Source organism: Coptis chinensis, chromosome 9, assembly GCF_015680905.1.
Source record: "Coptis chinensis isolate HL-2020 chromosome 9, ASM1568090v1, whole genome shotgun sequence".
Classification (NCBI taxonomy): domain Eukaryota; kingdom Viridiplantae; phylum Streptophyta; class Magnoliopsida; order Ranunculales; family Ranunculaceae; genus Coptis; species Coptis chinensis.
Genome location: NC_141464.1, coordinates 11819644 through 11842955, shown reverse-complemented (window position 1 = coordinate 11842955; position 23312 = coordinate 11819644). Strand labels below are relative to the sequence as shown.

General features: G+C 36.7%; 1 protein-coding gene, 1 long non-coding RNA gene and 1 pseudogene across 4 annotated transcripts; all 3 read right to left on the bottom strand.

Annotated features, from left to right (window-relative positions):
- Positions 1-5813: 5813 nt before the first annotated feature.
- On the bottom strand, positions 5814-11210 carry FLS2 (Leucine-rich receptor-like protein kinase family protein). 2 transcript variants are annotated; one of them, XM_086582906.1, is made up of 3 exons: positions 10411-11161; positions 7804-9036; positions 5814-6909 (listed from the first exon to the last, which is right to left on the bottom strand). In XM_086582906.1, the coding sequence occupies exons 1-3, from the start codon at positions 10946-10948 to the stop codon at positions 6536-6538; spliced, it is 2145 nt and encodes a 714-aa protein (XP_086439032.1). In that variant the 5' UTR covers positions 10949-11161; the 3' UTR covers positions 5814-6535. The 2 variants fall into 2 exon arrangements, with proteins under 2 accessions (XP_086439032.1, XP_086439030.1); XM_086582904.1 differs by having other exon boundaries at positions 7804-11210.
- Positions 11211-13539: 2329 nt separating this feature from the next.
- LOC147474770 (RNA-dependent RNA polymerase 1-like) lies at positions 13540-16386 on the bottom strand (annotated as a pseudogene). Its single transcript, XR_015209667.1, has 4 exons — positions 16328-16386; positions 15455-16244; positions 15277-15362; positions 13540-14432 (listed from the first exon to the last, which is right to left on the bottom strand). The product of XR_015209667.1 is annotated as an RNA-dependent RNA polymerase 1-like (transcript).
- Positions 16387-16645: 259 nt separating this feature from the next.
- LOC147474769 (uncharacterized) lies at positions 16646-18954 on the bottom strand. Its single transcript, XR_015208463.1, has 2 exons — positions 17665-18954; positions 16646-17366 (listed from the first exon to the last, which is right to left on the bottom strand). It is a non-coding gene; the product is annotated as an uncharacterized LOC147474769 (long non-coding RNA).
- Positions 18955-23312: the final 4358 nt, after the last annotated feature.

Below are 23312 nucleotides of genomic sequence, written 5' to 3'. Positions count from 1 at the left end.
TAAAATTATTATCTATTAAGAATTTGGAATATTTAGTATTTTCTATTTAGAGTTTAATTAGCTTTAGAAGTCTAGGTTAGATTTAGAAGTCTAGTTTCCTTGTTAATCAAGTATATATGGCTTATCTATATAAAGATGTCATTGTAGTTTAGTTTAGGAATTCAATTATCAATTATCAAATTATCAAATCTCCAAAACCTATTATACTTTTCTCCCTCAACTTTTATAATTCTTCTATTCAATATTTTTCCCCCTTAAATCTATTCCCCCTTTTGAAGATCTTTGTATTTTTTCTTCTAAATCTCTTTTATTCCGCATCAATTGGTATCAAAAGCCCCACTTTTTAGATTCTGATATAAAAAGCGATCCACCACCACCACCACCTCCGCAAACCACCAAATTTTTCTCTCTCAATGGCTGAATATGTTACGAAACTCCAAGACTTACATACAATTTCAAGTAGTTACAATTCCTGAATATATGGAAATCTCAAGTTTCTACCCTCTATAGAAACTTAAAATTCTTTATTTTGGGGATTTGAGGTTTCCATTCCAGTGCATAAAATGTTGCCAAACAGGGTGATTCTTAATTTTCGGAAATATATTGATGTAGGATTACTAGCCCCTCTTTCTTATCATAATTCTTTTGCTTGTGCTAAGATCATTATTTTCAAATTAGAATTATTATCTATTAGGAATTTGGAATATTTAGTATTTTTTATTTAGAGTTTAATTAGTTTTAGAAGTTTAGGTTAGATTTAGAAGTCTAGTTTCCTTGTTAATCAAGTATGGCTTATCTATATAAAGATGTCATTGTAGTTTAGTTTAGGAATTCAATTATCAATTATCAAATTATCAAATCTCCAAAATCTATTATATTTTTCTCCCTCAACTTTAATTTTATAATTCTTCTATTCAATATTTTTCCTCCTTAAATCTATTCCCCTTTTTGATGATCTCTGTATTTTTTCTTCTAAATCTTTTTTATTCTGCATCAATTGGTATCAAAAGCCCCACTTTTTAGATTCTGATATAAAAAGCGATCCATCACCACCACCACTTCCGCAAACCACCAAAAAGTTTTCTCTCAATGGTTGAATATGTTACGAAGAAAGAACTAGTAGACACTATCGACGACGTTATCACAAGCTTAAATTAGAATTGAACATTGATTCAAAGCTTGAAGGTTTGGAGATGAGACTCATGAATATGTTCAAAGAAGCATTCCCTCACACTATAACTTTTACAAACCCTAACACCACCACTTTTACAAACCCTAGCACCTCTGCAATAATCCATAAGACCCTTGTTCCTATATCCCTACCGAAAAATTTCCTCACCACTCCAATTATACCTCCACCAACACCAATCTATACTCCTCAAGAAGTTGAAACTATGAACGAATAAGATGTTGTTTCTTATGTTGGTTCTTCACAAGTTACAAAGAATACTCCACACATTGCTTATGAAGATTCCAACTTTCAAAGTCTACAAATTGGACAAAAAGGTAAGATTTTTCAAAAGATAGAGTTTTTTCATGAAGGGGCACACCAACTTTTATCTTTCCATCCTATGAAGATCCGTTTGCGTTGTTCTCTTCTCAAATGATTACATGTTATTCGAAGAAGCGCAAAAAATATCGTAAGAAGTGTCGTCGAAAGAAATTCGTTGAAAGTTCGTTTAAAGCTTCTTTTGGACATGTGTTTATTTTAAACAAAAGACTACGAACATTTCACCCAAGAAGTCGAAAGAAGCGTTAGAAAGATTGTGAAAATATTGTTTCTGACAAAACAATGTGATTTTTTTTTTCTTATCATCAACTCGAGGTTGAGTTTTTCAAAAGAAGAGAAGAATGATGTATGATTACTAGCCCCTATTTCTTACAAGAATTCCTTTTTCTTGTGCTAAGATTATTATTTTCAAATTAGAATTATTATTTATTAGGAATTTAGAATATTTAGTATTTTTTATTTATAGTTTAATTAGTTTTAGAAGTCTAGGTTAGATTTAGAAGCCTGGTTTCCTTGTTAATCAAGTATGACTTATCTATATAAAGAGGTCATTGTAGTTTAGTTCAAGAATTCAATTATAAATTATCAAACGAGGCCATTATATGAACTCCACCACCTAAAGTAGATTTATAAGATGAATTGAGAGCTGCTTTTTGGTGAAGATAGTTTTCTCATAATGGAGAATCTTCCTACAAAAAATCAGCCTAAACAAAAATGTTTAACATTATCAAAAATTGTTTTGAAATTTGAAAAATCTAGACTATTGGATATTTTTATAACATTGTAAGCAAATTTTGATACGCCTAGACATCTTCAAATCCGTTGATTTATTTTAAGGATGATATATATTGTGGGGAGAACATCTCCACCAAAAAATCAGCTTCTAATTCATTGTTTTTCATGGTGGAGTTTTTTTGGAGTTCGTATAAGTGGAGTTCATATAACGGGCAGGATTATCAAATTATCAAATCTCTAAAATCTATTTTACTTTTCTCCCTCAACTTCTACAATTCTTCTATTCAATCTTCTTCCTCCTTAAATCTATTCCCCCTTTTAAAGATATGTGTATATTTTATTCTAAATCTCTTTTATTCAGCATCATATATTAGGAATTCCCCTCTAAAATCCTGGTTGCCAAACACACCCAAAGAGAAATATTGTTCTGTAATTTGGGATATTGGGATAACATATAAGGGTCCGAATGTATAATTGTAGGAATGACTAATCTTTACATAATAATTGACTAATCTTTCCCGTATGTATAAATGGCTAAAAACAAATCATAAGTCGTCTACTTGGTTAGTTGGCCCACTACATCAGAAGTAAATTCACCCCCCACCATCAGACTTAATGGTTAGTGGGAAAATATTTATTCGAGTTGCAAAGGAAAATAACTCCTTGAGCTAGAGAACTTGAAAGGAGTTATGTTGTGAATAGATTAACGCGGAAACAATGTTATCCACTACAAATAGATCAACCCTACACAAGGATTGATCCTTCTCTCTTGACAAGACTTCAACACCCTCCAAGTATTATCCCAACGCTTCCCATTAGCAATTTAACAAGCATATAAAGTAAAGATAATAATGCAAAAGAGAACCAACCACAAGACAAGGATATATCGTGGTTCGACAATTTGCTTACGTCCACACTAGTGAGTCCAAACTTTACTAGATGTCTAGAGTAACAGATTACAAGAGCTCTCAATTCACTCACAAAGAATGAATACTCAACTCACTAAGAATTTCTCTCTTACAATCCCTCTATTTCTTTCTTTCTTTCTGGTTGGGTTAAGTTCTTACAGAAAAAAACTTATATTTATACTGTTTCTGAAAACTTCCGAAAACAGTTGAATTAAATCTTGAAAAAAAAGCGTGGGCGGGTCTTATTTGCCGAGCAAAGTCCGAAAGTGCGTGCACGCTTCTTAACGCATCTTGTTAAGTTTGCCAAGAGAGGAGCGCGGGCACGCCCTTGTCCAGGCATACATAAACGCGGGCGTGCCTTATACGAGAGAAAAAAAAACTCTTTTTTTCTCTACATTCTCCACCTCGGTAAGGTTTTAATACATAAAACCGAGCCGAACACATCTAGCAAGAAATACAAGTCCCAGAACTCGCCGTCAACTGCCCCGAAGGGCAATGCCCACAAAGGGCTATGCCCGCAAAGAGCCACCCACAAAGAGTGTCTTGCTCACGAAGAGCCACCCACAAAGAGTCATGCCCACGAAGAGCACGTCGTGCCCACAAAGAGCTATCTTCACAGAAAGTCATGCTCACAAAGAGCAATCACGCCCACAAAGGGCCATGCCTACGATAGGCATCAATCAACAATGCATGAGCCTCCACCATTTGTGGAGTACCTCCAACCAATATTGGAACTCAACTCTATAGAGAACCTTCTACAACCCAAAGTCGTCTTGCCCTTAGGCAATGAAACAAATTCCCAAGTACAAAACTTGTCACGAGCCTCCACCATTTCATGCATATCTACCGACCAATCTTTGCAATGACCATTTCTAACAACTTCTTCGAAGTCATTTGGTTCATTACCCTCCATATTCAATGCGTAGGCAATCGAGTTCGGTTGACCATAATGCTTCACTAGCTTATCATGCCCATACTTCCTAACTTGTTTCACACTTCTCTTTGGCTTTGATCTAACCAAAGCTTGTTGGTCAGGTTGTTGTAGCTCTACTTCTTGTTAAATAGTTATTTCATTAAGAACCTTACGCTCTATAGCATCCTTTGACATTTCTATCTCAATCACTTGAGATTCTATAGAATCACCACTATTTCTAGTCTTCTCCGGCCTGCTAAAATGTAGCACCGAAGTCTCATCAAAGGTAACCTCACTGCTGACCAAGAACTTGTGGTTCTCAAGACACCACAATCCGTATCCCTTTCCTTCCTTTGCATAGCCCAAGAATATTACTTTCTTAGCTTTAGAATCAAGCTTACTATCCTTCATGTGGTAGTAAGCACTAGATCCAAACATGTGCAAAGTATCATAACCTATCAGCTGGTTTCCCTATCCACACCTCATAAGGTGTCTTGCAGTCTATCGCCGGAGTTGGTGATATATTATACAGGTAACACGCCATGGCCACTGCATCTGCCCAGAATTCTTTGCCAAGATTGGCATTGGAAAGCAAACACCAAGCTTTCTCAAGCAACGTGCGATTCATTCTTTCTGCTAACCCATTCTGTTGCGGCGTGCCCCTCACTGTCCAGTGTCCGGTAAAACTCAAAATCCTAGGTCGTATAACCTGACTCCGATACCAATTGTTGTGGATAAAATCAATGCGGAAACAACATTATCAACTACAAATAGATCAACCCTACACAAGGATTGATCATTCTCTCTAGATAAGACTTCAACACCCTCCAAGTACTATCCCAACGCTTCTCATTAACAATTTAACAAGCATATAAAGTAAAGATAATAATGTAAAAGAGAACCAACCATAAGACAAAGATATATCGTGGTTCGGCAATTTGCCTACGTCCACACTGGCGAGTTCCAAGCTTTACTAGATATCCAAAGTAACAGATTACAAGAGCTCTCAATTCACTCACAAAGAATGAACACTCAACTCACTAAGAATTTCTCTCTTACAATCTCTCTCTTTCTTTCTTTTTAGTTAGGTAAAGTTTTTACAGAAAAAACTTATATTTATACTGTTTTTGAAAATTTTCGAAAAAAACAAATCAAATTCATCTTGAAAAGCGATTGGGATGCTGGCCTTTGGCTTTGGCAAAGTTTGAGTGCGTGCGAGCCTAACGTCATCGCTCGTTTTAATTAAAAGAGGTCTGCTGGCCACCCTTTGTCCAGCATACATAAGCGCGGGCGCGCCTTATAGGAGAGAAAAAAAAAAACTCCTTTTTTCTCTACAAGTTACACTCAAGACTTTGTAGACTTATTTATAGGAAGATCACGCTGGTGAAAAACTTTATTAAAACTTTATTAAGAACCGAGGGGCAGGATGCTATGCTAGCAATTCTCTTGAAGAGGCTAGATGACCAATCCTCAGATGCCATATTGTTGGTGTTATTCTTTCACCAACATAGCAATTGTTGCGTGAACTTCACCAATATAGGCAATTGTTGCGTGAACTGGAAAGGTATGACGATTTAAGCTAGAGAACTGGAGAAACAATGAATATTGAAAAAGAACAACTTCTTAATACAAACCAACAATAAATACATGGATTTTATTAATGAAATAAACCAAATCTTCACCAAATACATTTATGTAATTCACTTGCAATGATTTAATTTTTGGCTTACTCCAATTTCTCAAGATATTTTTGCCATAACAAACATCTATCATACTTGCATTCATGAGTGCTTTGAAAATCTGGACAATATCTTCAGAGGCTTTTGATTACATATACAAGACTCCTTACAAAAGCAAAACTATTGTGGGTATGAGTTATGTGGCGTTTGAATCATGTTCATGATTTAGATGGCGAACATGATTTTTTAATTTCACTTCACGTGGGCTATATGGATGGGTCCTTACACGGTTTTGGCTATATGGAATTCTATTTTGACTGGAATCTGTTTGGCTAGAACAGAAGATCTAAATACTTTCATTTGAAATAAACTGCGACAAATGTTTTTACAAAATATAAGGATTAAGTAGTATTACCCATTTACCCCCTAGATGAGCCAATTAGGATTTCCCCCATGGAAAATTAGGGTCTCCCCCCTCCCCAAATACACACGTTCCTTGCAATCAATCTGTTCCTTGCACATGAGACATGAGGAAGTACGTGCTACTATCACCCTATAGTTACAAGGCTTCAGTACAATATTCAGTCTAACATCATCAAAGGTAGTGTAGAACTTGACATGAGAGTGTTGACATCTCAAGTAGTAATTAACTTGAATATGTTTTGCACATTATGGAGCTTCACCACTTAATTAGCACATTGATCCACCTTCATCCAATAAAGCTACCAAAACTATGATAGTCTGATCACATTCTTCTAATCTGAAATTAGGATATCGAGGTTCAATGATATCATACCTCAGCTTGCTCATCTATAGATAACTGTTTCGCTTCACTTATCTTCATGAGGAACGTTAATACACTGTCCATATCAGGACGATTCTCTGCAGCGAACTGGGTGCAAGACAAGGCAAGTTCAAAGAGATCTACCATCTTCTCTTCCTCTTGTTGCTTTGACACGGTCAGAGCTAGATCTGGGTCCACCACTTGAAGAAGCCTCTTTATTCCATTCGTAAGGGCGGCCTCTACGAATTGACGGAGAGTAATTGGAAACCCGTTATCCTCTATAGTCCCTGTTGGTCTTCTTTTGGTTAGGAATTCCATCACGACTACGCCAAAGCTGAATACATCAGCTTTAGTGCTGACATTGTTTGTAAATGCAAACTCTGAACAGGCAGATGTTTTAAAACAGTGAGAAGTCGAACTGGAAATTATAGCCGTTAAGCAGCAGATAAGGACTTTGACAACTAAGGGAAGCATGTTCTTATCATCTTATGCAGCTTGTGATATAGTCATATAGCACACTAAGATAACTGTACTTTCGTTGAAGGATCTCAGTACTTGTGCTTTTGTACTTAAAGTTTACAACTTGCACATACTTTTACACAGAACCAGGGTTGAATGAGAAATGTTTGTTTGCTTTTGTTATTAACATGTTTTATACCACAGCACAATACAATACAACTTCTAATTTGAAGATTCAGCGACTCTCAGACATCAAATGTGATAAAATGAGCCCAACGTACTTGTCAACCAATAAGGTTGAACAGGAACAGTAGTATTAATAGAATGGTTAAAATATGTAAGATTAGACAATGCCCTCTCATTGAAAAATTTAAATCATGTAAAAATAACAGTAAGATGAACATAAAACAAAATTGCTGCATCAGAACAGAGCAGAAGAAGACAAGGTAGTGTAACTATTGTAAGTCCAGGGGATCTCCTCCTAAGGTTGTATAAAGGCAGGGTACGATGCAAGTCCTATTGTCCTAAACATTCAACTTTGTATATCAGATTTCAGACCAACACTTCAACGTAGTAAAACTTCAAGGTTATAATATTTTGGCCACGATCATAAATTAGACACCACAATGTCAAAGAATCGACACCCAGGATGTATAATTATAATAGTTCAGAATGAATTTGCAATGACCATTGAATGATGTAGTTATAAATTGACATCGGTGGAATGTGCTTATGCGCCTCTATTTTTATTTTTTAACAATTAACAACATGTATGTAGATACCGACAACTGGAAAACTGGAGTGGAAAAACGTACCTGGTGCCAAGTATCCAACTGTGCCTTGGAATGCTGATGATGAGGAAATGCTGTTTCCATTTTGGAGATTAACACCCAGCATCCTAGCTGTTCCGAAGTCGCTCACATGAGGTTCCCAATCTCCATCAAAGAGAATATTAGAAGGCTTTAGATCACAGTGAACAATTGGTTCACCATATTCTGAGTGCAAGTAAACCAAACCATTTGCAACAGAAACACACACTTTGAGCCTGTCGGATAGAGTCCACCTAGACATAGTAGTTCCAGGACCATGTATAATGTCCTCCAAGCTCCCATGTTCCATATACTCCAGAACCAGAGCCTTAAATTTTCCGCTCTCCCAAGCATAACCAATCATCTTAAGCAGATTTCTGTGCTTCAAATGGTTTAAGGTATTCAGTTCTCTATCAAAACACTTGTCGGACACCGCAGAGAACTGGAGCAGATTCAATTTCTTTACAGCTGCCGTCTGCTCATTTCCAAATCTACCCTTGTACACAGTACTCAACACGCTTCTGCCGATCACATTACCTTCGTCGAAGGAATCTGTTGCGATTTCTAAATCCTTCTGACTGAATCTTTTGAGTACAGGAGCAAAAGAATGATGAGGTTCTGAATTCTCAGTAGTTTTTGTTTTTCGCTTTTTCAAGTGTCTATTAACAATTATAACTGCAGAAACTAGGAGCAAGACTACAAAAATGGATCCAAGAGCTATGAGAATCAAAGCTGCCTTCTTGGAAAACCGGAGTGGCTTAGTTGATTGTTCTTTTTTGTTGCATGACTTGAGAACCAAGGTTCCACAAAGAGCAGGGTTACCAGCCAAACTTGATGAAGTCAGAGTTTTAAATACACCTTCTGTAGGAACAGGGCCTTCAAGCTGATTAAAAGAAAGGTTGAGATATTTCAGATTGGTAATGTTTGTGAAGCTAATGGGAATACTTCCACTAAAATTGTTCTGAGAAAGATCGAGGGAGATGAGATTCGGCAGCTTTGCTATGTCTTCCGGGAGGTTGCCAGCGAACCTATTTCCAGAAAGATTTAAGCGCGTTAACAAATCCAGCTCAGAGAAGAGATATTCAGGAATACGGTTGGAGAGCTTGTTTCGTGAAAGATCAAGCAACATCAAATTCTGACATCCTCTAAGTGTAAGTGGAATGCTTCCAGACATATTATTGTTTGAGATGTCAATGGCCTGAACCATTTCCAACCCACCAAGCTCTTCAGGAATATTCCCTGAGAAAACATTGTTCGATAAGTTCAGGTATATCTGCATGTTTTTCATTGTTGCTAGAACAGATCCAGGAATCGGTCCTGTAAGATGATTGTGGGAGAGATCAACTGTTGACAGTCGATTAAGATAGCCCAAACTCGTCGGGATGGACCCTGTAAGGTTATTCCGATGGAGATCCATGTACGAAAGCCACTTGAGTTTTGAGAGGCCATCTGGAATAGGACCAGTGAGCCTGTTGAGCTGCAACTGAAGTTCGACAAGCTGTTTTGCTTCAAATATTTTGTCAGGAATCTCACCTTCTAGAACATTCTTAGCCAGATTAAGTCCTTGGAGAAAAGACAATTTAGATATCTCGGACGGGATATGGCCTGAAAATCCGTTTCTACCAAGTTCCAAATTGATCAATTGGCTTAGGTTTCCAATCTCCCCCGGAATTATTCCAGAAACTAAATTGGAATGGATCTTTAAATTCCTAAGGCTGGAGAGTCTGCCAATGCCTCTATTCAGTGATCCAACGAAACTGTTCAGCGACAAATCCAAAGTGTGAAGATTGGTGCAATTATACAGGTCTTCTGGAATTGCACCGGACATTTGGTTTGCCCCAACACTAAAGAAATTCAAGTTTTTCAAAGAACCTAGGCCTTCAGGGATTTTCCCAGTTAATTTGTTGTAGGACATGGTCAGGTTTGTGATATGTGTACAGTTGGTGATGCTGGATGGAATTGAACCCTCAAGGAGGTTGTTACTCAGTATTAGAGTTTCCAAGTTATAAAGTGAGCCAAGGTTCGTCGGCATCTTCCCTCCTATAGAGTTGAAGCTCAGAGAAAAGTACGTAAGATTTGTCAAGTCCATGAGCGCCAAAGGGATCTCCCCGCTCAAGTTATTCGAGTGCAGAGTCAGGGATTTTAGTGATCTTAGATGTCCAAATTCAGAAGGAATTTGTCCACTTAATTCATTTTCTGAAAGACCCAAACGGGTTAGTGATATGCATTTGGACAAAGAAGGAGGAATTGTTGAAGATAACCTATTGTCGTATAATAACAACTGTTGTAAATCGACCAGATTTCCAAGCTGAGAAGGTATACTGCCAGTTAGTCGATTGGAATACAGGTTCAATTTTAAAAGTTTCTCACACCGGCCTAGTTCAGGAGGGATGTTACTAACAATTTCATTTTCAAACAACTGAAGATTCAGCAGCTCGGATAAGTTCCCAAACTCTGAAGGTACTACTCCTGATAACTGGTTTTGACTCAGATCTAAAGCTTGCAAATTTGCCAACTTACCCAATGAAACTGGAATAGAACCTACCAAGTTATTATCAAAAGCTACAAAAATTTGAAGATTAACCAAGTTACCAATGCAAGATGGGATTGTACCAGTCAAGTTGTTCACAATGACACCAAACGCCAACAATGCTGTGCAGTTGCATATGCTCCCAGGAATGCTTCCTTTCAGAAAATTATTCCCCAAGTCAACGAGCTGCAGATTTCTCAGGTATCCTAACTCCACAGGAATTGAACCCGAAAAAGAGTTCTGATACAATACTAACTCAGTAAGGTTCGAGCAACGCCCCAGCTCCTTTGGTATCAAACCAGTGAACAAATTCGACGTTAAATCAAGACTTTGCAAACTCGAAATATTCCCAATAAATGGAGAAATCTCGCCTTTGAGTTGTTTTTCAAGTAAAGAAATCGAAACAACTCTAGACAAAGGATCACAAGCAATGCCAGTCCAGTTGCAATGATGATTTTCATCGATCCAATCCGCCAACTCTGCAACTGAGTCCCTGCTAAGTGAACTCTTGAATGCCTTCAAAGCTTGAATATCGACATCAAAACTAGTTGCCATAGACACAGTTGTATCTACTAGCAAACATACGAAAACAAGAATCACAAAGACATTTCGAACCCTCATTCTCAAATTTCTAGATACTAATTAAAACTTCTGACTAGATGGATGATATATAGCAGTTGAAAGATGGGCAGCAGTGAAACATCAGTATCATGTCACAAGGTCACAAACATTCCAGACTCAATAATAGATATAAATGATCCAAGAAGACTCCCATGAAAACATCTCATTGACTTTTAAGTCAACCTAATACAGAATGAACTGTCATTATGAGCATCTAATGCAAAGAAGAAAAAAAGACTGGTTTAGACTTTAGACTACCTTAGAAGTACAAACAAAGACCACAACCCTACCAAAGTCATTCATTCAGTGAACTCAGCCCACTCATCTCTTTGTTGCATTCATATCCATATCTGATATGCGTGCAAATAAACAATATAAATAAATGGAATAAATAAATAAACAAGGGAGGGGTTCTAGGGGGGACATATTTTATATTGACACGTTCACGTAAGCAAACTCAAAATCGTTAGGACATTTATAAGTTTTGGATTAGGCAAATTTTTTGTAGATATGATCTCCTAACTATTAAAAACATTGTCACAAATAATCAAAAAAATAAAAAAATTGAAAACTTGCCAAATGTAGTTAACAATTTACAAAATTTGGCTAATTGTAGACCGTTCATTTTCACCATTTTTGATACTATATTTGGCAAGTTTAGAATTTTTTAATTATTTGTGACAATGTTTAGAATAGTTAGGATATCATATCTATAAAAAATTAGCCTAATCCAAAACTTATAAATGTCCTAACGATTTTGAGTTTGTTTACGTGTCAAGATAAAATATGTCCCTAGAACCCCTCCCAATAAACAAATACTCCAGTTTCTACTACATTCACACTTATTTCTCATCATGTCAAAATGTCATATATATAGACCTATTACGGCCAATAATAATAATAATATGCTGCATTGCATTCGAATTAATTTCTCAGATCATTTAACATAATCCTAAATTCCCAATTTAACCAATAAATAAAAGAAATCTTCCAAAATATAAACACATTTAAAAGCGTAATTTCATTAATAAAGTGTAGTTAAAACTTAAAAGTAATAACTGTTGATGTAAAATTACTTAAAGTAGATGGGGAAAAAATAGTAAGAAAGTTACCAGAGCCAGACTGATAATAGTGGATGAGGGCAAAGTGAATTTATATATGCAGGCTAGTTGCAGAAACAGCCAAAAAAAAATGAGTCGTTTTCTGTTTAGGCTTTGTTTGAAAAAACGCGGTGATTTGAAGTGTGGACTATGGAGTGTGGATGTTCATGAAGAAAAAGGAATTTAGTTGGCGCCAACAATAATAGGATGATGATGGCAGATTACTTGGGGCCCAAGTGACCGACGTCCAAGTGGGACGCATTTAGAAAGTAGAAAACAAACAACTTTCAGAACCGAAATGTACTGATATTGCGATATCTCACATAAATAATTTCGAAGTTTCGATGCCTAAAAAGATAAAGATATCGACTAGTATATTTCGATATGTGGGCGAAAAATAACTGAAGAAATTATTAAGAACAAGTAAAATTGGGGACATTTATCCTTGTAGGTTTGTATGAAGAACCATTTGATTCTCAGTACACAGACATAAAGAAGGTACGTAGTTGCCCGTGGGTATTTAATATTCCAAAATAATGCAACATGTAATTTACCAGATGTTGTTAGGGGAATCCAATTTGATGTCATTTTCGTTACCATACATGTGTGATTCCAGAGCAAGCACTGAACGCGTTTATAGGACATGCTGCAGGTAAGGCTTAGAATTTGAGATGGTGTTCTCAAACATGGTCAACAATGAGAAGTAGATTATTTACTATCTAGTAGTTGGATAATAGATCTACAAAATCTCTATTGACTTGGACGTTACAATTACTAAAAAAAAAAGAGACTTAGACGTTACGATTCAAGCCAGTAATTGGAAGGTCGACTTCTTATCAAGGGAACTGTGATTGCCCAATTGCTCGTACTCAACTTGTCCTACTTTTGCCTACCAAAATCTAAATCAAGTGGAAGATTACAAGCTTATATACAGCCACTTGTTCACAACTCAACTCAATAGACATATTAGGGTTAACTAGTATTTTTCTTAAAAACCCTAAAAACCCCCAATAAAGCTAATGGTTGTGACTTTTCTTGGCCTATTTTAAAATTAGGGTCTCCGATATATCCAAATAAACACTAAAAAAAACAGGTCAACCCCATTTAGTTTTTTAACTTTTTATTTTTATCATAAAACAAGTTTTTGAGACCAAAAAGTGTTTTTGGATGAAAAACTATTTTTTTTAAATAGAAACCAAACACATTTATTTTTGGGGGTTTTTTTGTAATAAACACTTTTTCAATAAATAACTAGTCCAAAACCCCTAATTAGTTTTTATTCATGATTACCTGAACCAGAATAGTAAGTGTTAGGTTTCGATTTTGGTTTTTATCAGATTCCAATGTCGAAGTGAGTGACTGATATCAAGCTCAGTAGTAAAACCGTACAGTCACTGTACTTCTACCATTTGTAGCGTCCGTCTCCTACCGTGTGTTTCGATTTCGTACTCAAGATAAAAAACTAGAAAAATAGGACAACACTTGTACAACTAGTAATCAATTTCTCCAGATCTTATAGCTGAAGAGTAAACTCAACTCCTCCAAAGCGTACATACCAATAATACCACGACGCTACAATTTGTAGTTTCTCAATGACTGTTCAATTTGAACGCGTCTGACTGTTCATCCTCTTGATGTGAATTAGCTTGTCATAAACACACCATGGAAAACTAAGGAAATGACTCCTATTCATTCCTTCGTTGTAGCATCCCCAGTAATCTGGATGATAAGTTATTCGATACCATGCCGACACCTTTGCATAAACATTGTCTTCTTGTGTACCTGATGTAGAGCTCTTCTCCTCGAACCAAGTTCTAGCTTCCTTCTTTATAGACCTTGCTGCATATTTAATAGCTTCCACATCCTTCCTACTGTTGAAAGATTTTTTTCAGTTTCATTATACTCCCACAAAGGATCTCCGCCTCACTTTTTATCTCATAGTAGTCCATCAAGTTCCCCAACTTGAAATCATATTCACCTTTGTAATACTGAGTGTCGTCAAGAAAATTCTCAAAACCATCAACTTCCATGTCTGGAACAAATGACCGCTTAGCCACCTCCCCAGTGAAGGATCTTAAACAACTTGTTTGGGGCGCCAACATCTTTGACCTCTAAACAGATTTCCAATCACTCTCTGTGATACATAGGTTTGCTTATCAAGCTTTTCCATGAAGTCAGGGCACTCTGTGACATGTAGATGAGGGGTGATCACTGCTGGCACACCGGTTTATGGAAAATCAACTGCAATCGAAAACAACTTTGCAAGCTGTATGCATTCTGGACTCGACCATTGTTGACTCCTTGTCGGCGAAGGCAGTGTGTGCATTTGCAATGACTCCTAAGCGATCATTGAGAATGTAATATGTGAAGTACTCTTGGACTTCCTGTTCCACATAAACAATTATGTCATTTAAGTGGAAAAGTAGCTAATAGTTACCAGTTTACCACATGACCTGACATCATTATCACCTTTTACTTCAATTGTGTCTTGGAATAAACTTTTCCTTATAATTTGAGATGCCAAACAAAACAGGTAAAGAAGGGGTGGGGTGTAGAGTAGCACACTTGTACATGACATCATGGTATTCCCTCAATCATAACATCATGTTCCTGTCCAAGACGAGGAGCAGGGGAGTAGTCCATCGGAGGAATATGTCGAGACGGAATAAGTTCTGGGTCCCAACTAACAGAGTATAAATCTCCATCCAAATCACTACCCGAACAGTCATTTGGATGAGGCCTACATCCACAACTTCAACTAATCATAATGCAACTTTTCATGACCAGGGAAACTATATCAACAAGCAGATGTTTTTGTAAATATAGCAGAAAGGATAACCCTATCAACTAATATAGAATGCAATTTTTAATTTTAACATTTCTGATATCGTGAACATTTTTATCCGGCTAAGACTTGTCTTTCCAATGAATATAAGCTTCTTCACAGAGATATGCTGTATAGACCATAACAAGAACAAATCTGATATAAAGTTCATGTTGCTAACAACAGATTTCAAGATATGTCTAGAAACTAATTCAAGCTCAGAATTGATATTTTACCTTCTGAGGAATAAAGGAACACACAGAAGATTGTCTATTGCAATCACAAGATTAAATCCACAAAAAAGGTTTATGAATTCTTTAAGAAATGAAACAAAATGATCTTAATGGAATAACTACACCTAAGCAGCAAAGAAACTCATGAATGAAAATAGTAAGATGTCTCACCTGAACCCCTTTTGTGGAAATCCAACACAATTCCACCACATGGTGCAAATCTGGGACATTGACAGCCTGCAGCAAGCACACATCCCCTGGATGCAGACAAGGGATTTCTCAAATAAATTGTATTGTTTTGATTCATTGGTACAAATTGTGAAGGGCACATATGAACTGAACCACTCACTGTTCATGCGAGAAACTTGCACAAATGCCTGCCCATATTCCAAGGTTCTAGTTTCATCTAAGCAACCCATCATTGTTCTACCATGTGGAACAAATATCCTTGCTTTATTTCTCAGTTCTAAAAACTTCAATCCATGAAATGTTCGCAACATCATAGAAAGAAACGGTTCTACATCAGGCTTGTAACCTGACAAAAGCATTTCCTTTAGGACATTTACGTTACCACCAGGAGCCATAATCTCGAGTGTCTCATATGCCTTTACTGGATAAGTTAAAATAATTTCCAGTTGGTTTATTGCTTCTCTTTGTTTCCTTTTGAAAATGCAATCACTCACACCAGGGGTAGATAAACGAGTAACTATTTGCCGATTCAAGAAACAAGGCTAAAATTTACGCCACGACAACACATCTAGTTTTGTGTTAAGTGATGTGAACTTTAACATGCCCTCCCTCAAAGATAACTTGCTAGTTGATGTTGGATCAATAGCAACTCCGCCTTTGTAACCACAATATCTAATCTGAAAAGCTGAAGGAGTAGATCAGTAATTCCACATTTCTGTGCAACTCTCACTGCAAATTCAGAAGAAATCTTTCCCTTCCCATCGGAGAAAACATATCTATTTCCATTCCATTGAATTACTACGTCAGGAATACTTTCAATTTCATCCACATTAACAGGCAGTCTTTCTGTTGATGAAACAAAAGATTGACCAAGTCTTACTGCATATTTAGCTACATTCCTTATCTCTCAAAAGTTGCCCATCCATTCTCTTATACTACTTGCTGAGATCCTACCCCTTGAAGCAACATCTTATCAAGGGAACTTTGTCATTTGTTTGCCCAATTGCTCGTACTCAATTTGTCCTACTTTTACCTCTGAGAAGCATATGTTTCCAGTTCTCCACAAATGTGTGCTAGAGAAGATAAGTCCATCCATTCGTACTTTTTATGCATACACCAAAGCCAAGAAACTTCACAGGAGAGTACAGAAAGTCAAGGAGATTCAGGTCTTTGGAGGATGCTTTAAGAAGGAAACAGGGCGGTAGTAATATATCGTTCAAAACCTGAGAAAATCAGCTGTCTTTGGAGGCATGATCAACAAAGTGGTCATGACTCTTTAAACGGGGACTTAAAAAATCATTGACATGGTATGAATTGCTAAAAAGAAAGTTCGCAAAGAAGTTAAGCTAAAGACTCATCAATCAACACCCTTAATAGCCTTTATTTGTCACTCAATAAGAACTTACGAAATATATCTGTACTTTCATCATTAGGTTCATCTGCCACAAGCAAATTTACAATCATAGATGTAGCTTCTGCACTAACTCTGAAACCCTTCTCCACCACTGCATTTAAATATTGCACTGCAATACGAAAACACTTTTCTGTGAGATAACCTTGAACTAGGAAATTGAATGTCACGTCATTTGGAGCAATGCCCTTCTCTTCAATATCTATCACCAACCTTTGAGCATCATTTAATAAACTTTTCTTACAAAGCCTGTAAATCATTGTGTTATATGTTAGGGTGTCGGGCAGCACCTCTTTGGTAAAGAGGCTCTGAAATAGTTCTTTTGCTTCCAACAACTTTGCTTCTTTGCACATGTAATGAATAATATTGCTGTATATCACAACATCAGCTCTTAGCCCATTACTTTCCATCAAAGCACCAATTCCATTGGTTCAGAAAGACCACTGTTAGCACACAAGCCTTCTATTAATATAGCATCAGTGACAATGTTTGGACTTTGCCCAGGAGTTTGCATGTCTTCAAAAATCTTCTTTGCATCCACAACTCTCCCAACCTTACATACCCACCAATAAGGGTGCTGCTATATGTAACACCATCAGGTTTCAATTCGTTGCAGTTCATATCGTTAAAGATTTGCATAGCCTCGTCTAATCACTTAGCCCTGCAATAACCATTAACCAAAGTTGTATAACTAACAATGTTGAGTTTCCAGACCAGCGTCCACCATTAAAACAAAAATATTCACAGCCTCTTCCATTCAGCCTTGCAAACAATACCCATCAATCAAAGAGTTGTATGTGATAGTGTTAGGCGCCACATTTCTTTGGATCATCTCCTCTAATAGTTGATGTGCGTCACTAACCTTCACTGTGATAACTTAATCATAGGCACTAAAAACAATAACTTGAGAAGTTAACAACAAAATAAAGTACCAGTAGGTGTACCGTGTCCCCAAATACCTAAGATTATGTGTTGTACCACATAGCCGTGTTCCTGTTTCCATATCCGAGCATCATAGTCTGGGACCTATCATTGCCTTGATTTGTCTGCTACTACTTCCAAACAATAGTAGTTGTTGTCCATACTCCATAGGCATTTGATGGATCCGATGGTTCAGTTACTCAACCGCTCTGCGAGTTTGCTATGGGGAACCACGGATAAAAGAAAAAAAAACTCTAACATGGAAAGTGAATTAGGAAAATGACTTTTGGACATGTCACTTTCAGGAAATGTACAGCTTGTACCAAGTAATTGGAAAAGCTTTTTTTTTTTTTTTCTTTCTAGAGTTTTGGAATTTAATGGAGAATTGCTACTTCTGAAAAACATATCCACTACCAGCAAGTTTAAGAGGCTCATTGGCATAACAAGTCAAATTTCAGGTGCGGCAAGCTGCTTCCGCAACCAACCATTTACACTTTCATACAACTATATCATCTACGTGTCCTCGCTGTATCCATGTCCTAGGATTTATCATATATGATATAACTTGTGACTATAGGTGAATTGTCTTAGTTCATAGTACTATACAATGGTCTCTCACATGCACAGACTCCCCTGAAAACAGATGGAAAATATTCTTAACAAATTATGCACACACATAGGAGTACATACATATTACTTTTGAGTTTTGACCAAAACGGAACTCCAATACAACATCAAACACGTCAATGCTCTTAAACAATAACTCAAAAAATACAAAGAATGCAGAATAATATACAGCAAACCATAGACATGGTCAATGCTCTAAAAGAATAGCTCAAGAAATACAAAGAATATGCATAACAATATACGGCTAACAATAGTTGAACCATGTCGGATCCGAACACGGGTATCCATCCATGTCAATGTAACTAAACTAGATCCGAGTTATTAGTTTAATAATTACATGTACAGTGGGGAACAAATTTAATATGAATAAAAATGAATTTTAAGTTGAAGGTAAGATATAATGGATAATAACATAAAAGAAGCTATCAGGTTATTGATTACAAAGAAATTAAAACTTACGAAGACATACTCGTTACAAGAATAAATGCCTAAAGCTTATTTGTGAAAACATGTGATACAGAACATGATTTGGTTAATCTTTTGCGAGCAAATTCACAAGCATTGACGCAGTATTTGCATCTGTCGAGAAACCCCTCTCGGCCATTTCCTTAAGAAATGGCAGCGCCCCGTCTTTGAGGAATCCTTGAAACGACGTGGGTGATTTGGAACGAGAGAAGAAGGAAAGAGGAGAGAGAGTAGTAGCAGAAGAAGAAACAAGCCTTCTTAACATCGCCATCCGCTCGTTCCATAATGATATGTGACACCCTAAATTGACATGCCCGCAATCTAACGGTCGTGGCTTATTCACCAAATAACGGGCCTGAATGGTAATTTTACATCTCTAATGCTGTGTTTGTTTAGTGGCAAATTTTATTTTCCAACTAGAAGCACCATTTGGCAAACACTATTTTTTTTTAGCCGGCTAATGATATTTTCCCACTAAACTCTTTTGCCAGTCAAAATTTGCCCATTAGGTCAAGAAATTTTTTCCACCATCATGTCTCTCGCTCTCGTCTCCCTCTCTCATTCACAGCTCGCTCTCAAAAGAGATAGTCGCTCTCCTCTGTCTCTCTCTCACTCGCATCTCTCTCTTCATCTGCTCGATCTCCTCTCTCTCCCCTCACAATTTTTTTCCTTTATTTTCAATTTACATATAGCTGATTTTGGAGAATTTGCTGGAAATTGACACTTGAGGTACAAAATAATTGTTTCCACCATCTTATAATTGTTTTTACTTTCATTTTTCCAATTCCTCAAGCGCTGTATTTTTATTGCTACTCGAATTTTGCTGATGGAAATATTGTTTCTTCTCTGTTTCAGTTGCTTTTCCACAGGTGGGTTCAAGCTCTATTCAGGTTAATTTAATTTTGCTTCTTTTCTGTCATCCAGTTTAAACTTTATTCCTTTATAAAAGTTACTAGTTCATCTGTCTTGACTTTAAAAGTATGTTAGTTTAGATGTTGGTACTACGAATTGAGTCTTTTATATGAAAATGACAATCTAATATTCTAGAACGAATTCGTTTACATTCTTGAAAGACTGTGCAAGCTCGTGTGACTTCCCATACCATTCTTTTATTATGTTTTTCTTCAATTTTATTTGATTCACATTCGTTGAGTTTATTTGTCGCTAAATTTTATCATAGAAATTGTATGGTTTGGTGTATAACTTAAATGGTGGTCTCATGGTTTAAAGAAGAAGAAGAAGAAGAGAGGTGTGAAGTGTGATTTGTGAACATAATGGTGGGAGGCAGACATACCGTGTTGTGAGACGCAGTTCTAGATTTATCTAATAGCACTTGTTGAGTTAGTATGTGTGTTTTTGTACTCAACTTAGAAAGTACATAATGGATCTTTAGCTCAAATGGGAGAGCTCTTGGGAGTTGGAGTGCATCTTCATGTATCCCAGGTGATGGTGGTTCAAATCCACCAAGATCATTTTTCTTTCTTATCATAGGTTTGTTTATGGCAGTGTAATTGTGTATGGTTGTATGCGTGCATGTGATTCTACATTTTGCATAACTATGGGAGTGTGTGTTGGTGCTTGTTGGTGTGTGTGCGGACTCTTGTGGGTGTTGTGTGGACTAGTGTGTGTGTGTGTGTAGACATGTAGTGACTGGTGTGTGTGTGTGTGTGTGGGTGGACTGGTGGTGACTGCTGTGTGTGGTGGTGGTGTGTGTAGTGACTGGTGTGTCATGTGTGTGGACTGGTGTGTGTGTGGGTGGACTGGTGGTGACTGTTGTGTGTGGTAGTGGTGGTGTGTAGTGACTGGTGGTGACTGCTGTGTGGTGGTGTGTGTAGTGACTGGTGTGTCATGTGTGTGGACTGGTGGTGACTGCTGTGTGTGGTGGTGTGTCATGTGTGTGTATGTGAACTGGTGGTGACTGCTGTGTCTGTGTGAACTAGTGGTCTGGTCTATGGTGGTTCGGTGGCTGATGTTGCTGCTGCAAGCAAGGCCCAAAATATCGCCGATATATCTGATATATCACCGATATATATCATTTTTTTGGTACACCAACATGGATATGTTCGATATATCTCAACCGAATATTGAATCCTTTTTTTCTCGATATATATCGCAATTTCCGATATAACGATATATATCGACCGATATATACGATATAAATTGTTGACTTTGACTGATATTGTTGATTTTGACCAAATATTGTTGACTTTGACTGATATATTGATGATATTTCCAATATAATCGATGATATTTCTGATATAATTGACGATATTTCCGATATATCGACATACAAAACAAAATTTTGACTGGTGAACAAAAAAATAGATATCTCTGATATTTATGATATATATCGGTTTTTGGATACATCGAAATATTGACTGAATTCGATATTTTGGGCCTTGGCTGCAAGGTGTTGGGTGCTGCATGTTGCTGCTGCTATGTGTTGATTGTGTGCTGCGCATGCATGCTGTTGTTGTTGCTATTACTATTGCTGCTGCTGCTGCAAGGTGTTGTGTGATGTTGCTGCAAGGTGGTTATACTCTGTTTTTAGAATTATTTAGTTTTTTCTCGGGTCTTGGTTATACTCTAGACAAGATATGACAAGTTGGGATTATAATGTGGTATCAAAAGTTTATTTCGATTTTATAGCTTGATGATTCCTGGTTAGTTGATTAGATTGTTTTGTGTCATGTTTGTTGTGGCATTTGTGAGTTGAGGTTCATGCCTTAAATTTAATGGGATATTTGGTTTTTAAAATTCTTATGTTGGACTAGATTTTGAATCGACCAATTTACTTGACACATCAATTAAGTTGGTTTTGGTTGGCATTGAACAGATGGTATCGTGTTAGTGTTGTGATGATGCTCTCGAGCAATTGGAATATTGGATTTGAGGTTCTTTCTCCAATGGAGGTGCTTGTTCACCCGCCATATTTGGGAAGTTCACGTAGTTGGAGTTTGTTTGTTTTTTGTTTGTTTTTGTTTTTGTTTTTGTTTTTTGTTTTTTGTTTTTTTTTTTGTTTTTTTTTTTTTTTCATTGAGTTTGAAAACCAAAAAAGAATATTTCTAAAAAGTTGAAATTATATTTGCCACTGAAAAAAAATCATGCAAACAAACACGGGCAAAACTGACGAATCTCATATTTTCCCACTATGAATTTTTGCAAACAAATATTGGCAAACTGAAATTTTTCCACTACAAATTAGCCTGGCAAAGCTCTAGTGGGAAAATACTGGCAAATCTAATATTTTCCCACTAAAGGTTTGCCACTAAACAAACACAGCCTAAGTACTCTTTTTCTTCACTAAGAACTGAACCAACATGCATACTCGATTTTCTTGGTTTTCAGGTATTGAGATGTCAAACACTTAAAGTTTTCTCTATCACGGACCTGATATGGACTTAAACCTTGAAATTTCTGGAGATGTACGTAGAACCCGATATGGACCAATGTGAAGAACTTGAAATGGGTGTGTAGATTTTCTCACTTTTTTCACTATTTTGATACAATTTTTTTTAATATCGTGAAAATTTGACTTTTTGATTTTTGAATGTTATCTATTTTAATTCAGTTGTTTTTCCAAGTAATTTTAAAATGTTAGACTTTTTGTTGTAATATGGAAAGAAAATACACTGTTTTGTTTACGTATTAAGTGGTGGTTTTCTAGTACAGATTCGGAGATGCCACAATTTGTTAGTGATCCTCAGCTGATAGCTGCAACCTCTTCGTCCTTCCAAACTCCAATTAAAGGAACGCAAGAATTAGAAGCCCCGTATAAAGGAATGTTCTTCGATAGTTTGGATACTGCAAAAAAATATTATGTACAATACGGTCAACAACAAGGGTTTTGTACCCACGTTCGAACTTCAAATAAAAGACAATGGGGTGTTGATACGACGAGCACTTGTTACTTGGTTTGTTCACATGAAGGCAGTCATACTAAGAAAGAAGATGTTGAAGCACCTGAAAATTCAAAGAGAACAGTGAGAAATACTTCAACTGTTAGATGTGGGTGCAAAGCTGACATAAAAGTAGTGAAGGTCAAATAGGAAAAGAAATGGGAAGTACCAATTGTTGATAACGACCACAATCACAATTTGGTGACTCCATGTAAGAGGAACTTATATTGAAGAGTAACAAATATTTGCCAACAACTGCAAAGGTGTTAGCAGAGTCATTTTATGATAATCGTTTACCGGTGGGAAAAGTTCCTGATATTCTTAATGGTGATTCAATTGGCTTTCGGAAGAAGTAATGTTGGAATTATTGCGGTGAAACGAGAAAGAAACTAAAAGAGGGTGATGCAAATTCTGTTCTTAATTTTTTTTTAAAAGGAAAAGTGTTGAAGATCCTCAATTTTATTATGCCATGGAATCAGATGATGATGGAACTTTACTAAATTTTTTTTGGGTGGATGAACGGTCACGGATGCAATATGAGCATTTTGGTGACGTTGTTTCTTTTGATACGACATACAAAACTAACACCTATTCTATGCCCTTTGCCCCATTCACAGGAGTCAACCACCATTTGCAGTCCATCCAATTTGGTTGTGCATTATTACTAGATGAGACAGAGCAAACCTTTGTTTGGT